This window comes from Microcaecilia unicolor, chromosome 3 (genome assembly GCF_901765095.1).
Source record: "Microcaecilia unicolor chromosome 3, aMicUni1.1, whole genome shotgun sequence".
Lineage (NCBI taxonomy): Eukaryota > Metazoa > Chordata > Amphibia > Gymnophiona > Siphonopidae > Microcaecilia > Microcaecilia unicolor.
Window position 1 is genome coordinate 263,115,495 of NC_044033.1, and position 18,469 is coordinate 263,133,963.

Here is an 18,469-nt window from a genome sequence, read left to right on the forward strand (position 1 = left end):
CCTAGGCCTGGCCACTAGCAAAGATGACTGTTAGATGACGCTTCCCATTCCTGAGAGACGTTTTCACCAGCACACAGTGGCTTTCTGTGTGGGTTGCTCTTTCAAACTTAGGACTGTTGACTTCTGTGTAGTCTACGTGCACACCATTGAAAATATGCGTTAAAAAGCTGTCTCAGCACCATTACTTATTCCTTTTCTGAACTTTAGTTCTTTCTTCCCCCTCATCTTTGTCAAGCCAGTCATTTATAGCATCCTTCACCCACTCCTAATGTCTGCCAATCCAGTATCTCTTTCTCATGTCCCCTAAACCTTATGTAACCCTTTATTCCCACATGAGCGTCAGCGGGTTGTACAACTATATTTCTTGGACTGGGGCCAGGACTAGCCGAGCTCAGAGGCCTGCTGGCACTTATATCCATACACTCAGCACACTTCTCACAGTAAACAAACCAATCCACACAGTTAGATATGTTCCAAACTGTTAAGGGCTCTGTTCCCTCTAAGCTGAGCGGGAGTGTTCCGATTGCATTGCTGCCGGTGGGTTCTTCAGTATTGTGTTTTCAGTGGTTAGGGACAGGCAGGTTTCCTGGAGTCCTGCAGAGCTGGTCTTCCCCTCACTATTGAAAATGTGGTAGTGAAACAGCACACCTTACTGGCGGGACTCCCAGTCAGCTTGGAGGAAACAGTGGTGAAGGGTTTACTTTAACTTTGATATTCAAGCCCGGGATAATTGCTTCAGAGAAACTATTTGTACTTCTTATATATGTCAGTAAGTTTAAGAGAGAGAAAAAAAAAGTAGTAACAGTTACACCTCTCAGAGATGTCCTCCCTAGTTCTTCTTTGGTACTGTAGATAAGAGTTCTTAGAATAAAGCTGTTTCTTCCCAGAAGGATTTCTGGTGTTGTGATTCTTTCCCATGGTTGTTCTTCTGTTCCAGCTGCGTTTAGTAGAACTTCTTGTCCTTTCTCTTTATACTCCTTTCAGGCAGTAGTGGAAGACAGTCTCCGTACTTGTGCTTCCTTCAAACAGTCCAGCGGCTTTCCAGGCTCTGAGGCTGGTTCCAACTCCTTTTCTCTTCAGGATCAATGACTGTGCTAGTCAAAGACCTTCCTTTAGTTGTAGCTTGGAGGTGAAAAGTTACTTCAGTCCCCTGGCATGGATGTTAAGGGAATGATCAGGGACTCTGAACTAAACCCTGGGTTCCCTAGTATAGAAGTGTAGTGGCCAGGGATGTGAACTAAAGACAAGGGACCTCCTCCTTGGCTGGATGTTCATATGAGGCCTGGTTTTCTCTCCAAGGGATGGTCCTCCCACCCTGTCAGTCAGGAATGAAGACACAGCTTCTAGAACATTCCTTCCTGACTGACAGGTTGGCGGATTCATCCCTTGGAGAGAAAACCAGGCCTCATATGAACATCCAGCCAAGGAGGAGGTCCCTTGTCTTTAGTTCGCATCCCTGGCCACTACACCTCTATACTAGAGGACTAGGGTTTAGTTTAGAGTCCCTGACCATTCCCTTAACATCCATGCCAGAGGACTGAAGTAACTTTTCACCTCCAAGCTACTACAAAAGAAAGGTCTTTGACTAGCACAGTTGTGGGCAGTAGTGTAGCTACAGGGGGCCTGGGCCCCCCCAAACTGGATATGTGCCCCTGGTTTGGCTGGGAGGGGGGTCCCCAACCCCTGCCAGCTGAAGCATTTTTTCCAGCACTGGTCTCCGGCGCTGCCACATTTCCTGCCCTGCTCTCTCTTCCCCTACATCCAGCACACTCGTTTTAGTGAAACAGCATGTGTGCATTCTCAGTTTAATTAAAACGAGCATGCCGGACATGACATGAGGGGAAGAGAGAGCAGTCAAGGCAGGAAATGCGGCGGCGCCAGAGACCAGCACTGGAAAACGCACATCAGCTGACGGGGGTTGGGGACCCCCACCAGCCAAGGCATGTGCGGTGGCGGTGGCGCTTCAGCTGGCGGGGGTTGGGGATCCCACCAGTCAAGGTATGTGCAGCAGCAGCAGAGGCGATGGGTGGGGGGCAGTGGCAAGGCAACGGTTGCTGGGGAGGCGGACCAAAATATGCCCCCTCACTTTGGGCTCTGGCTCCTCCCACCTTAACGTCTGGCTACGCCCCTACTTGTGAGGTGAGAATAAAGGTCAGCATTCCTTTATTCTGAAGGTTCCAGCATTATTCAACTGTCAGAAATCTTAGTGGTCTCTACACTAATTTTCCCTTTTCCTTCCACATAGCATATCCCTGACTTATCCCTTCCAGTTAAGCTGTCTTCTGTCCATGTCTTCTAACAGATATATCCCCTTTTCTCTCCCTCACCCCATTCAAATCTTTCTTCATTCCTTTAATCTCCTCTTCTGCATTGTTTATGTTCCTCCAAATTGTTCTTCCTTTCTTCTCGTTCTGGAGCCAGTCTATGTTCCCCTGTGATGTGACCTGCTTCTCCTCATTTCTGTTGCATTTTTTTCTCCTCTTTTAACTGTTTGTACTGTGAACTGCATGGCAGCAGCAGCACAACCCATGATGTTCTTGCTACAGTGAAACGTTGATTGGAGGTAACCGGACATGGCGAGCCGTGGTGTAGGGATGCACGTGTGTGCCTTGAAGGGAGCACAGGCCCTTTGTCTGCAGTACACCGTGATGCTCATTATAAGTGGCATTAAAGCTCAGAGAGACCAACTAATGCTCTCCTAATCTGTAGTGGGTGTGTAAATTTACATAGCCTTCAGAAAGGGGGTAGAAGAAAGATGTGGAGGGGCATTTTCGAAAGAAATATCCAAGTTGCAATTTGGACGTCCTTGCAAAATGGCGAAATCCAGGGGTGGGGAAACACGTATTTTCGAAACAAGATGGACATCCATCTTTCGTTTCAAAAATACCGTCAGAGACGTCCAAATCTTTAAATTTGGACATCCCTAGATTTAGACGTCCCTAGACATGTATGTTTCTGACTTTCAAAACCAAAGACGTCCATGTCAAAAACGTCCTAATGCAAGCCATTTGGTCGTGGGAGGAGCCAGCATTTGTAGTGCACTGGTCCCCTTGACATGCCAGGACACCAACCGGGTACCCTAGGGGCACTGCAGTGGACTTCATAAAATGCTCCTAGGAACATAGCTCCCTTACCTTGTGTGCAGAGCCCCCCAACCTCCTCCCCCCAAAACCCACTACCCACAACTATACACCGGGGCGTAGCCAGACACCCAATTTTGGGTGGGCCTGGGCCCAAGATGGGTGGGCAGAAGAACCTCGCCCTGTCCCACAGGTGATTTGGTCTCTCCTTCTCTCGCCTGCATGCCATATGGTCTCTCAAACATCCCCCCTCTCCCGTATACCTTTTAAATAGCAGATTTTCACCAGCAGCGAGCAGCAGCTAATACACACTGCTCATGTTGGCCCCACACCCTTCCCTCTGATGCAACTACCTGTTTCCGCCTAGGCAGAAATACATCAGAGGGAAGGCTGTGGGGCCAGTGCGAGCAGTATGTATGTCACTGCTCACTGCAGGCGAAGATCTGCTACTTACAAGGTATGCAGGAGGGACACTTGTTGGGCTTGGGGATCCCTGCCAGCCACATCATAGGTATGCTGCTACTGGGTGGGCCTGAACCCAAAGTGGGTGGGCCTGGGCCCACCCAAGCCCACCCTTGGCTACGCCACTGCTATACACCACTACCATAGCCCTTATGGGTGAAGGGGGGGTACAGTGGATTTGTGGTGGGTTTTGGAGAGCTTGCTGTTTCCTCCACAAATGTAACAGGTAAGGGGGGTATGGGCCTGGGTCCGCCTGTCTGAAGTGCACTGCAGTACCCACTAAAACTGCTCCTGGGACCTTCATGCGCTGTCATGGGCCTGAGTATGACAGCTGAGGCTGGCACGACATATTTTTAAAGATGTTTTTTGAGGGTGGGAGGGGGTTAGTGACCTCCGTTGGTCATTTCGGGCACCTTTTTGTGCCTTATTTGTTAAAAAAAACAGGTCCAGGTGAAAAAGTCCAAGTGTTCATCAGGGACGTCCTTGTTTTTTTCAATTATGGGTCAAAGACGTCCAAGTGTCAGACACGCCCAAGTCCCGCCTTCACTACGCCTCTGACATGCCCCCTTGAACTTTGGACGTCCTTGCAACGGACTGCAGTTGGAGATGTCCAAAATCGGGTTTTGATTATACCGATTTGGACGTCTCTTGGAGAAGGACGTCCATCTTCCGTTTTATGTCGAAAGATGGACGTCCTTCTCTTTTGAAAATGAGCCCAATAGTAGCAGATGACGGCAGATAAAGACCTGTACAGTCCATCCAGTCTGTCCAACAAGATAAACTCGTATATGCTACTTTATATGTATGCCTGACCTTGATTTGTCCTTGCCAGTTTCAGGGCACAGATCGTAGAAGTCTGCCCAGCACTAGTTTTGCTTCTCAATTACCTGGTGTTGCCACCCAATCTCCGTTAAGCTCCTGTTCAGAAGGAATTGATCCACAGAAGCTTAGCGGACAAGGAGGTAAAGGGTCCTGAGAGTAATGCACAGTGTCTGTAACCACAAACCTCCCCCCACCCCCACACACACACACTTCAAACTTCAAAGCTTAGCTTTTGGCTGGTTTTGTACCCTTCTGTGAGAGGGACGTCTTCATGGATGGTGCACATGGGTTTTGTGATGTTGCACTAACAGAGCTGATAACAGAATATAAGGGAGGGGGGATTATATATATGTTATTTGATGTTCTAATGTGTGCTTATTAGGTGTTTCATTGGTATCATGCTGACATCTACTATAATAAAACGCACCCTCAACGTTCTGAGGACACTGACGTCACTGCAGGCACTCACACACCGGTTTGTAACTTCATGGTGGTGAAGCCACAACACTCTCCATGTCTGCATGCCCCGCCCTCGTGTCACACGTGATGACATCAAGGGCGAGGCAAAAAAAACGCACGGGGAGCGCGTGTTTCCCTACTCCTCCCCTTCCAAAAAATACCTGCAGCCGAAGACGTGCCCATCACCCCGCCCCCTTTCGCCCCATCGCAACGCCCCTTTCAACGTACCGCCCCGCACCCGGTAGCAAACTCTTCCCCTCATCACCTTCCCTCCCCCCTGTCACCTCCCCTCCTCTTACGCCACTATCCCTGGTGGTCTAGCGGTACCTGTTTGCACGGCCAGGAACGAAGGAACCCCCGGTTTCCTGGCCTGGAGCGCTGCTGCTAGCTGCCCGGCAACATCGTGTCTAAGTCCGGCTCTTGGCGATTCAAAATGGCCGCCGAGAGTTGAAGCTGCCTCGCGAGACTTCAACTCTCGGCGGCCATTTTGAAACGCCGAGAGCCGGAATCCCACACGATGCAGCAAGGCACCTACCAGCACCGCTACGGGCAGGAAAGAGGGGTTCTTTCTTTTCTGCCCCGACCGAACAGGTACCTCTAGACCACCAGGGACGCAACCGTATGGGGAGGGTATGGGAGTCCGGTGCCGGCTAGGGCCTGTTTCATCAAAGGCAGAAACGGGCCTTTTTTACTAGTAATATTATATCTTTGTTATTTGAATGTTCTTCCATGCCGTCTAATATGATATTGTTTGTATTGTACTGATACTTATATTTGTGTTATATGATTGTTCTGCAGTACTGTTAAATGTGTATATTTCTAATAACTATATCATGTTAGTCCTATTACTAGATTTTAATTTGCCATTTCAAAGTTGACCTCAGTGATTGTATTTATTCTTATATTTGTCATTGTATTATTGATACGCGTTTAACAGAATTGAAAATTTTATGTCTAGTTGTATCTGTTGTACACCACCTTGGGTGAATCTTGTCAAAAAGGCAGTTAATAAATCCCAATAAATAAATACCATAGGTATTTATAAGAGGTATTATACCCCAAAAGCTACGTTGAGACTTTGGCAAAAACTGTTTTCGTGAAATTGGATAGCATAGTGAGCAGATCTACTGAACCTTGTTTTAGATTCAATACAGGAATTGTAGAAATGTTGTTGACTTTTTTTGAAATATGTTGCTCTCACCTCATCTCATACTTCAGTTTGAAGCTTTGTTTATAGAAATTTTTAGCCTGCATGATTCAGTGAAGTGCGTTTCACATGGCAGACCCCTAATAAAACCAACAAAACCAAACCGGAGATACTTTTTATAGAATAGATGAGAAAAGTAAATACACTATACAATACTGCTTCATCATGCATGTGGCATAGTGTTAGGTTCCCCACATCACAACATTGGGAATCAATGCAACACAACAAAACCAAACCTCGTAATGACATATAATAACTCTTCCTCTCTATGATTCTCTTCCTCTCTATAATTCGTTTAATGTGTCTATACACACGAACCTTATTCTACCACAACATTACTGTATTTGTTTATACCGGAATTGGCAAACGCCTTTACGGTACTATGTAAGCCACATTGAGCCTGCAAATAGGTAGGAAAATGTGGGATACAAATGTAATAAATAAATACTAAGTTCCCATCTGCTGTGAAGATGTAACACTCAGCACTAACAAAAACTTTCATAAATCTTTTAAAAAAGGTGTACTATATATATATAAATTATATGTAGGGATGTGCTCCTATGTTTTCAAGGGACAAATGCAGACTAACTGGTCTTCTAAGTTGTACAGGCAAATAATCATAGCACAACTCCACTGTTTAAAGTAGTTCCCCCAAGTGCCAAATAACGTTTTTATATAACAACTAGTAAAAAAGGCCCGTTTCTGACACAATTGAAATGGGCGCTAGCAAGGTTTTCCTTGGAGTGTGTATGTTTGAGAGAGTGACTGTGTGAGAGAGAGAGAGTGAATCTGCGAGTGTGTGTGTGTGACAGAGAGAGTGAGACTGGGTGCGAGTGTGTCTGTGAGAGAGAGTGTGTGTGTGCCTGGGGCCCCTCCCTCCTAACCAGTTCCAGTGTCCCCCCCCCCTTCCTCCGTGTTCCAAGGTTGTCATTCCCCCTCCCTCCCTCCGAGTTCCAGGGTCGTCCCCCCGTTTTTTGTTTTAGTTTTTGTACAGGTGGTGCATTCCCCCATCCCCTCTTGTCTCCTCCTCCAAGTTCCAGACCCCCCGCCCTCCCTCCCTCCGATTTGCAGACCCCCCTTCCTCCGATTTCCCGACCCCCCCCCCCCTTGGAGTTCCTGACCCCCTGGACCCCCCTGCCGCGACCCTCTCGAGCCCCCCTTCCCGCTGCTAACTCTCGGGGCTTCGGAGCCCATCTATGAAGAAAGTTACGGACACAGGCAGGCAGATGCATAGAACGTTGGGGATGAGAATTATATAGGACGTGTCATAATGGGTCTAGTGACATCAGCTAGGGCTTCGGAGCGCATCTGTGAAGAAAGTTACGGACACATGCAGGCAGACGCATAGAATTTTGGAGGTGAAAATTATTATATAGGATTCTGTAAACTTCTCACTTAACTTGCTAGATAAAATGGATGAAACAGGTCCCGACATGGTCCATGTTTTGCCGGCGTCTGTTTTTCAGTTAAAAGTACTGTATGTGAGATTTAAGATTAGACAGCGGGTGTCTTGTAACAGCTCCAGAGAAACATGGACTGTGTCGGGACCCGTTTCATTTATTTCATCTAGCAAGTCAAGTGAGAAGTTTAGAGGTCCTTTTACTAAGTTGCGCTGAAAAATGGCCTGTGCTGGTGTAGATGCGTGTATTGGATGCGCACAGGTCCATTTTTCCACGCAGCTGCAAAAAAGGCCTTTTTTTTGGCGGAAAATGGACGTGCCACAGAATGAAAATTGATGTGCGTCCATTTTGGGCCGAGACCTTACTGCCACCCATTGACTTAGTGGTAAGGTCACACGTGTTAACCAGGCGGTAATCGTCAGCGCTCGTACACTGCCGATTACTACCCAGTTAGCACCACACGCCGGAAAATAAAATATATTTTCCGGTGCACGTAGTGGATGTGCGTAAAAAATGAAATTATCGGCCGGGCCACGTGGTAGCTGGGCGGTAGTTCTGAATTGGCACATGGGCGTGCGTAGGCGCCTACGCGGCTTAGTAAAAGGGCCCTTCCATAATTGTATAAAAACATTATTTGGAACTTGAGGGAACTACTTTAAACAGTGGAGTTGTGCTATGATTATATGCCTGGACAACTTTGAAGACCAGTGAGTCTGTGTATGTCCCTTGAAAACATATGAGCATGTTCCTACATATAATTTATATATATGTAGCACACCTTTTTGAAAGGATTAATGAAAGTTTTTTTTTTTAGTACTGAGTGTTACATCTTCAGAGCAGATGGGAACTTATATTGTATAGGCCTCTAATAAAGACAGGACTGAAAGCTTCAGCAGGAAGCAGTGGTACTTGTATTTCAGACAGGCAACACGGAAATCATTGCCAAATATCATTGCCATCAATAACCTTTAGTACAGCTGGTCTGCCAGTGAATGGAAGAAGAAAAACGTTTTTGTCTGTGGAATGGCTAAAGATTTAGGGCTTCTTTTACTAAGGTGTGCTAATGGATTTAGCGCATGCTAAATGCTAAGAAGCCCATTTTACTCCTATGAGCTTCTTAGCATTTAGCACACAGTAATTGTTAGTGCGCATTAAATCTGTTAGCGCACCTTAATAAAAGGAGCCTTTAATGCACTGACATAGGTATGTTGGCAAAACGACCAAATGAAAAGCCAAGCCAGAGATCCCAGGAAACCTTTGGAGAATGTTTTTATGGGGAAAAAAAAGTACGGGGAAAACCCCTTTCTGTAGTTTTCAGGCTGGGCAGGCACACTATAAGCTTCTTCATACTGCTCTGCCAGTGCAGATGCATCCTGATGGGAATGGCTATTGCCAAATCTAGGAATGCCCAGTACTATGAATTGCGCAGTGAGGAAAGGGCCGTAACTAGGGATGGAAAAAATGGGGTAACCGCCCAAAGGGGTGGAAAAATGAGTGAAATGTGCCAGCCATGGATAAAAACACAGCAGTTCTGCAGAATTCCTTCTTCCATCCAAGCTGGAGGAGAAAGAGAGAGGATGGTGAGTAAGTATGGAGGAAGACAGGAATGATTATCAGGATGGGGGAGGGGACACTAAAATGCCTGGTTACAAAATGTCTATAATGTAGACTACCAAACTCTTTTCTTTTAAAAGGGTAGGTAATAAAAAGTCACCTAGAACCCCCCCCCCCCCCCTTGTGGTACTGTAATGCAATAATCCTTTCTTTTGTGTTTCAGGCTCTCTCTCCATAAATCAAGCTCGGAAGAAGGCTCCGTAGGTCAGTGTTGATCACCTCCAGTGTTGGAGTTTTTTTTTGTATTGCATATAATTAGGAATTATAAGCGGGAAAGGGGACTTGATATACCACCTTTCTGAGGTTTTTGCAACTACATTCAAAGCAGTTTACATATGGTCAGGTACTTATTTTGTACCAGGGGCAATGGAGGGAGGGTTAAGTGACTTGCCCAGAGTCACAAGGAGCTACAGTGGGAATTGAACTCAGTTCGCCAGGATCAAAGTCCACTGCGCTAACCACTAGGCTACTCCTCCACTGAGAATCTTTAGCCGTCACCATTTTTAATGTAAATGCCAGCACCAGCTTTACCACCACAATAGATCAGCAAGAGCACTGAATACACAACAGCAACACAGCTGCTCTCTTATCTCTGTTAGTTGGCCCTTGATACAGCCTGGCCAATAATCAGCACTATTTAACTGGCCAGGAACGACTCCTGGTCGATTAAATAGCACTTAACCAGCGATCCGCGAATATTGAGTGGTAGATATCCGGGTAACTCCCGCTGAATATTCACAGCCAGCACATAGGGCTAGATTCTATATAGGGCACCTAACAAATTAGCGCTGAAATCGGTGCCGAAGGCTCTGTTTACTAAGGTGCATTAACGTTTTTAATGCGCCTTCAATTAGCGCGCATGCTAACCGTGTAGGCGCCTAAAGGGATATTGTAGGCACGTACACGGTTAACGCATGTTAAAGATACTAATGCGCCTATAATGCGGCTTAGTAAACAGGGCCCTAAGCGTATTCTATAATCGGCACCTAGATTTAGGGGCCGATTATAGAATACGCTTAGTTGATATTTCAGCACCTAAATCTATATGCATCTATTTAGACCAGTGAAAACATGGCATAAATCCCAGCGTGTAGATTTAGGCGCACTGAGTCATATTCTGTAAGTAGATGTGCAAATTTCAGAACACCCACAAAACGCCTATTTCCGTGCCTATAACAGTGCTGCTTTTTACCTGCGCTCATTAGAAATTCTGCGCACAGCTTTAGAGAATACACTTAGCGAGTTGTGCGCGTAAATTCTAATTAGTCCAATTAGTGCTGTTATCAGTGCTTGTTAAATTACGCGCATTGTTATTGAATCTGCGCCGATATTGGCGCTGATCTCTAGGTCTACTATATAGAATCTGGGAGATAACGGCTAACTGGGTATATCACATGATGTAACTGGCTAGCCGTGAATATTCAGTGCATCGCCGGCTATGTTTGGTGGCCAAATTGGGCAGCCCAAATAGCAGGCCTATCTTTGGTTGCTATAAACTTAACTGGCCAGCGCTGAATATTGACTTGACCAGTTAAGTTTAAAGCGGCCAATCAAAAACTGGATATTCAATGCTGGTCACCGGAAATGGCCCAACATTGAATACCCAGGTTTAGCACCGGCGTTAGGCGGGCTGCCTGGCGCCGGCTGATAATCGGCCCCAGCATATTCAGATAGCAACTGAATATCGTCCCATTTTGGCTTCCACCCTCTCTGCCATTACAGGCAGTATTGAGGCAATTAGACATTTTTTGCCTGAAGATATATGAGTAGTAGAATGATATATTCACCAGCTGCTGGTGAATGCATAACTTCTGAAAATTGACTTTACATGTCTTTTGGCTTGTGCCACTGGAGCCATTTCTGTTGTCACTTGTAAGTATGCAGAGGGTGATACTGAAAGGTTGATAACTGAGAAGGAGAGGCTCCTACCTGGTTATCTCCTGCTGACCAGGCTCTCCGGCAGGGCCGTGCCTAGGGTCTCCGGCGCCCCCCTGCAGTTGGCCCCGCCGGCGCGCTCCCCCCGAAAACGATCGCTACACTACCCGCCCTCTTCTCCCCAGATCCTTTTCCTTTTTGTTTAAATTTACCTCTCCGGCGCGCGGCAGCGTAGTGTTAGTGAGAAGGAGGCGGCGCTCCCCCGCCCCGACGTGTCTTCTTCCCTTCGCTCAGTGTCCCGCCTTCTTCTGACGTCATTTCTGACGTCAGAAGAAGGCGGAACCGAGGGAAGGGAAGAGACTGACACGTCGGGGCGGGGGAGCGCCGCCTCCTCACTAACGCTACGCTGCCATGCGCCGGAGAGGTAAATTTAAACAAAAAAAAAAGGACAAGGATCTGGGGAGAAGAGGGCGAGGTAAGCATGGTGCGGCGGGGCGCCCCCCCAGAGGATGGTGCCCTCCTGCCATGCTTACCTCACTTACCGTGTCGGCACGGCCCTGCTCTCCGGGATAGGGCCAGGGCAGTCTGGAAGCTGAGTCTGGACTTACCTGATTAGCAGCGATTTTCAGTCCACTAACCAGAGTCCCCAGATGAAGATAGGGCAGCTAAAATCTCTATCCGGGTTGCTGTCTGGGTACCAGTCTGAATATCTGCCGACACCCGGATAGCATCCAACAGCCACAGATGATCTAGGTATTTATTTAATGGCGGTGCCTGGATTAGGCCCAGCATCAAATATCCAAGTTAATTAGTTACAGGCCCTACACGCATCCAACGTGCGTCAGTTTAGAACTGCCGCCCAGCTACCACGTGCCCCGAGCGGTAATTCCATTTTTTACACGCGTCCGATATGCGTGGTGCAAAATATGTATTTTTTTCTACCATGTGGCGCTAACCTGGTGGTAATCGTCAGTGTACGTGTGCTGACGATTACTGCTCGGTTAACACGTGAGACCTTACCGCTAAGTCAATGGGTGGCGGAAAGGTCTCAGACCCAAAATGGACATGTGCCAATTTTTATTTTGCCACATGTCCATTTTCAGCCCCCAAAAAGGCCTTTTTTACAGGCGTGCTGAAAAATGGACCTGCGCGCATCCAAAACACATGCCTACATTAGCGCAGGCCATTTTTCAGCGCACCTTAGTAAAAGTACCCCTTAGTTATATCACAGTTTATATACCACTTTATCTCAAATTCTGCGCGGTTTACAAAATATCACATCCATAATTATCTAAACATACAATACATTACATAAAATCCCTCTCATAACCCCAAAAAATCCAGTTATAACTGGACTCAATATCTCTGATAATCAATATCTCTGATAACATATAAAAAGTCCCCAATCAATCCCCCTCGAAAAGAAAAGCTTTGCTAAATAGAAAAGCCTTCATTTCTTTCGGAATTGCAAATAATGTATTAAACCATAGATCTTCTTTAGAAGCTGATTCCACATTCTGGCCCTCAACAGTCAGTGCTGTCAAAGTTGCTGTTGCGGGCTCAGTATCGGACCGATACCTCTTTTTTTTTTTTTTTTTTAAAGCCCCTCTGTCCATACGCTGAAAAGGCCCTTTTTGTAGCTGCTGAAAATTGTACCACAGCAGAAATCACTTGCAGCCTGGGAAGAGAATCAGAGCTTTCTTTCATAAGGAGAGCAACGGATCAGTGTACAGCAATTTACTCACATTCCTGAAGGGCAAGGATAATACTGACACTATAGTAGGTACAGTTTGTCCAAATCACCTGATAAACAAAATCCTATCTAGTGTTTTCAGATTTATGCAATTAATTGGTTGTATAGTTTTGAAGCGGATCCTAAACATGAAATAAGAAGACATCTTAAGTCAGGGCCACACAGTCAGTGAATGACAATTGGGATATATCGGTTTGAATTTTAAAAAACAGACTGAGGAGGGAGCTTATTAATCTGTAAAACGGTATCAAAATCATAAAAGAGTGGGGGTAGAGTTCATGAAAACTGGGCATAAAACAAGGGATTGCTGCTAAATGAGCAGAGCTGCCAAGGGGTCCCAATTTTTTAGTACACACCCAGCCTATGTACTTGTCCCAAGCTCTCTTGAACTTACTGCTTTCATCTCTACCAATTCCACCAGGAGGCTGTTCCACAAATTCACCACCCTTTGCATGAAGAAGTATTTCCTCAGGTTACTTCTAAGTCTATCCCCTTTCACCTTCATCCTATGCCCCCTCATTCCAGAGCTTCCTTCCAGTTGAAAGAGACTTGCTTCCTGTGCATTTATGCCGTGTAGGCATTTAAATATCTCTATCATATCTCCCTTCTCCTGCCTTTCTTCCATAGTATGCATATTGAGATCTTTAAGTCTGTCCCCATATGCTTTATGACAAAGACCACTGACCATATTAGTAGAAGCCCTCTGGACCAACTCCATCCTGTTTATATCTTTTTGGGGGTGCGGTATCCAGAATTGTACACAATATTCTAAATGAGGTCTCACCAGAGTCTTATGCAAGGGCATCTTATACTGGCCATTCTGCTCCCTGTGCACACAAACATCCTTCTAGCTTTCGCTGTCACCTTTTTTGCCTGTTTGGCCACCTTAAGATCATCATATATGATCATTCCCAAGTGCCGCTCCTATTTTGTGCACAAAAGTTCTTCACCCCCTAAACTGCCGTTCCCTTGGGTTTTTGCAGCCCAAATGCATTTTTTAGCATTAAATCTAAGCTGCCAAATTCCAGACTATTCTTCTAACTTTGTTAAGTCCTCCTCATGTTTTCCAGACCATCAGGGGTATCGTTCGCAAAGAGGCAAGCCTTACTATATATCCCTTCAGCAATATTGCTTACAAAAATGACTTAAAAAAAAAACGGCCCAAGAACCGAACCTTGCGGCACACCACTGGTAACATCATTTTCCTCAGAATGTGCTCCCTTTACCACTACCCTCTGTTGCCTTCCACTCAACCATTTGCTAACCCAGTCAGTCACTTAAGGCCCATATCGAGGACACTCAGTTTAATTAATTAGCCATCTGTGTGGAACCATGTCAAAGGCTTTGCTAAAATCTAAATACACCACATCTAGCACTCTCCCTCGATCCAACTCTCTGGTCACCCAGTCAAAGAAATTAATCAGATTTGTATGACAAGACCTGCCTCTTGTGAAACCTTGTTGCCTGGGGTCCTATAATCCATTGGATTCCAAAATCTTTACTATTCTTTTTTTTAAAGTGTTTCCATTAATGTACTTACCACAGAAGTCGGACTTATTGGCCTGTAGTTTTCAACTTCTTCCTTACTTCCACTTTTGTGAAGAAGGACAACATCTGCTCTTTCCAGTCCACCAGGACCACTCCTGACTCTAGAAAGCATTGAAAAGCAGTGGAGCTGCCAGAACTTCCCTTAGTTCCTTCATTATCCTCAGATGTATGCCATCTGGCCCCATCGCTTTGTTCACCTTTAGTTTACAGTCCTCTGAAAATCATTCATGGACTGCCGCATCTCCATTTCTATTTGTGCTTGTCTTTGGTGGACCTGCTCCCAACTCTTCAGCTGTGAACACAGAACAGTAACCCCAAACACCCACAATGGGAATTAAACCCACATCCCCTGCATTCAGGACACACAACCCTAACCCCTACACCAGACACATATCTGTACATTTCATTGTATTTGTTGTGATTTCTGCTGTGAATCCTGCTGAATCACGTATGCTACATGTACTGCCAACTAATACTTCTTGCTGTAGGACAGTGGCACTGAGTGGTTAAACTGTAAATGGCATCCTATGAAATCTGCTGACAGTGACATCTAATAGTGTAATGTATTTATTTAATTTATTTATTAGGATTTATTTACCGCCTTTTTGAAAGAATTCACTCAAGGCGGTGTGCAATTAAAGTAGTGAGGCCACAATTTTAACATGGTTTTTATTCTGGAACCAGAAACAAACTATATGGGATTAAGGAGGATGATTCTCTTAATCCCTCGTGTAAAGCCCTGACCAACATGAGCACTCTTAAAACATGCGCATGCCTTTGATCTGATATAAAAAAAAATTTTCTCCTTACATGAGTACCCTTTGTAAAATGGGCAACACATTGTAGATTTTAATCCCTCCCAAACCATGTTCCCTTGAAATCGCTGCATGGTGTGGCTCTTTACATGTAAACAGTGGCTTTCTGAAATTATTTACACACATATAATTTAAACTTGTATATTTACACATAGATGTTTCTAAAATAGCCTATATCATCCTAACAGGAATCCAAAAGACATACAATAGAAACAGTCATTTGATATTCTGCTTGTTGCGATAACCTCAAAATGATGTATAATTTCTATGCATTATCACACTTGGTTTTATTTTTTTATTCTTTCCAAAACTATGCTCCATTCTAACTGCTTTCTCCTTTCCCCACACAGAGATGGCAAACAAACTTACACATATATACATATACATGCATGCAGAAGGGGATTCCATGAGCCATGCGCCACACACTTTTCACATTTGCATTTCTTTTCTAAATTGATAAAGTTATTGTGCCCCTATTTTTATATCTCTGAAAGGCACCAATATCATTGTCTAAATCTTTCTAAGTAATGACACAGGCCCAGGGATGTCGTCCTGTTTTGTTTTTTTGGAGGGGGGGTGAATAATTTTCTAACTGACAAGAGTTCTGAGAGGTTTATTTTGCTGTGTCTAATGCCAAACACATGAAAGTGCGATTATTAAAGGAATTTCCTTGAGTCGCCTGCAGAAAATCCCTCTTTGAAAATCTACCCCCTTATTCAAACACACACCATGGGGGAAATGGGCCGTTCTGAGGATTGGGCTGGGGTAGGTCAGCTGCAAAGTACACAGAGTAAAAATATTCCTGCAGCAGTGGTAGGATCCGTGTATATTCAGAGTGAAACTCTGCAGGCTTTTGACAAAGTCCTCATGAGAGACTCCTGAGAAAATTAAAAAGCCATGGGATGGGAGGCAGTGTTCTGCTGTGGATTAGGAACTGGTTAATGGATAGAAAACAGAGGGTAGGGTTAAATGACCATTTTTCTTAGTGAAGGAGTGTCAATAGTGGAGTGTCCCAGAGATCTGTACTAGGACCGGTACTATTTAACATACTTATAAATGATCTAGAAATGGGAATGACCAGTGAGGTGATTACATTTACAGATGATGCAAAAATATTCAAAGTTGTTAAAATGCATGCAGATGGTGAAAAATTGCAGGAAGACCGTAGGAAACTGGAGGACTGGGAAACCAAATGGCAGATGAAATTTAATGTGGATAAATGCAAAATGATGCACATTGGGAAAAATAATCCAAATCTTAGCTACCTGATACTAGAGGCCACCTTAGGAGTGAGCACTCAAGAAAAGAATCTAGGTTGCAGCCTAAAATGCCAACTGAATGCTAGGAATTATTAGGAAAAGAGATTGTAAATAAGACAAAGAATTCTATAATGCAGTTGTAACACTCCATGGAGTGATCTCACCTTGAGTATTGTGTTTCTGGTCACCATGCAATTAGAAAAGATTCAAAGAAGTGTGACCAAAATGATATAGGGGATGGAACTCCTCCCATATGAGGAAAGGTTTAAAGAGCTTAGGGCTCTTCAGCTTGGAAAAGAGACGACTGAAGGGGGGGATATTATAGAGGACTACAAAATAATGAGTGGGGTACAACAGATAAACCTGAATCAATTGTTTATTCTTTCAAAAAGTACAAAGACTAGAGGACACTCAATGAAATTACGTGGAAATACTGTCAAATGTTCCAGCAGTGGAACCCGTTACCAGAGGATGTGGTAACAGTGGTTAATGTATCTGAGTTTAAAAAAAGCTTGGACAAGTTCCTGGAGGAAATGTCCATAGCGTGCTATTCAGGGGCGTAGCCAGACTTCAGCGGGAGGGGGGTCCAGAGCCCAGGTGAGGGGGCACATTTTAGCCTCCCCCCAGCAGCGTCGACCCCCCCCCCCCGCCATTGCCGACCCCCGCCGCCGCCACCACCACCAACTTTGCCCCCCCTGCCGACGATCCTGTCGACCCCCCTCCTGCCGCCAACCCGCCGCCGTCGTCGCCTACCTTTGCTGGTGAGGGACCCCAGTCCCCGCCAGCCCAGGTCCTCTTGCTTCCCGCGCAAGGCTTTGTTCTGATTCTGACGTCCTGCACGTTGTACGAAGCCTTCCACAGGAAGCAAGAGGACCTCAGCTGGTGGGGGTTGGGGTCACCCGCCAGCAAAGGTAGCCCGCGGCGACGGCAGGGGAGGGTTGGTGGCAGGAGGGGGGGGTCGAGAGTGTCATCGGCAGGGGGGTCCAGGACCAAATCTACGGGGGTCCAGGCCCCCGTGGCCCCACATAGCTATGCCCCTGCTGCTATTGAGATAGACAGAGGAGAAGCCACTGCTATCCCTGGGATTGCTAGCATGGAATTTTGCTTCTCTTTGGGATTCTGCTAGGTACTTGTGACTTGGATCGGCCACTGCTGGGAGCAGTATACTTGTCTAGATGGACCATTGATCTACCCCAGTATGGCTATTCTTATGTTATGTTCCAAGCTACCTTAAATCAAAGCCAAAGTATACAGCTCCACACTGGAAAGCACAGCATTTGGCTAAACTGATGCAACCCCATCATGGCTTGATTCACTCAAATTTGGGACATTAAAATATTTCTGACAGAAAGCTACTTGTAAGCTTTGTCAAATAAAAATCTTCATATCGAAGGAACTAAGCCCATATGAGCCAATCAATAGCCCCAATCACTTGGGGTGGAAGTGAGCTATTTTATAAACTCTCTTTCTCACTCTCCAGTTCCTGTAATCCAGCATGGGAAACATTTCACTGGCACTATAAAAGCAGCTTTTGCACAGAGAACGTTAATCAATATTTTCAAATAGGGAAAGTGTAGATTTATATGAGTGTTTGTTCCTGCTTCTTTCCTATTTTTCCTTAGAGTGAGGGAAAGTTTTAGCAGTGTCCCAATAGAAAAAAAAAAGGAACTGTGCATTTTACCTTATAAATGAGTTTCTATGCACCTTTTTAAGTCAAAGTTTTAGTAAACATGCAGAAATGTGTTGAAAACGTAGCAATAACAATACACATTGCCACACCCTAATACTGTTGTCACATACACTATAAAGTACAAGACTGAACAATTGGAATGAAACATAGCAATTGTCCAACATACATAAAACTTATGTGACCTTTTTCAATTACTAACTGACTGTGGAGTCGGAGATTTTAATCACAAAGCACTAGTTTTATGGTATCTGGAGGTGCTACAGTCAGCGCACATCGCCAATTAATATAAGTTTCATTCTTCTATAAGTATTTTCATTATATAATATCCAGAGTATTTAACTCGCATTGAAAATGGAAGGAAGGAAGGGTATGTGCGATGATGTTTGGTGACTGTGTACCCTCTCCAGAGTTTGACTTGGTTTAATGGGCACGACAGTGTTACTGAGCACAGCATAAAAATTTTTTTTATAAAAATATTAGTGATT

The 18,469-nt window shown here is 45.2% G+C and overlaps 1 protein-coding gene across 3 annotated transcripts in view; it reads left to right on the forward strand.

Annotated features, from left to right (window-relative positions):
* The window catches only part of SASH1 (SAM and SH3 domain containing 1), a 568,634-nt gene that overhangs the window by 354,970 nt on the left and 195,195 nt on the right, over positions 1 to 18,469 (forward strand). For all 3 annotated transcript variants that reach the window (XM_030198038.1, XM_030198036.1, XM_030198037.1), the window contains one exon: positions 9,208 to 9,248. In XM_030198038.1, the coding sequence (XP_030053898.1) occupies positions 9,208 to 9,248 (41 nt within the window). The remainder of the gene's footprint in view (positions 1 to 9,207; positions 9,249 to 18,469) is intronic.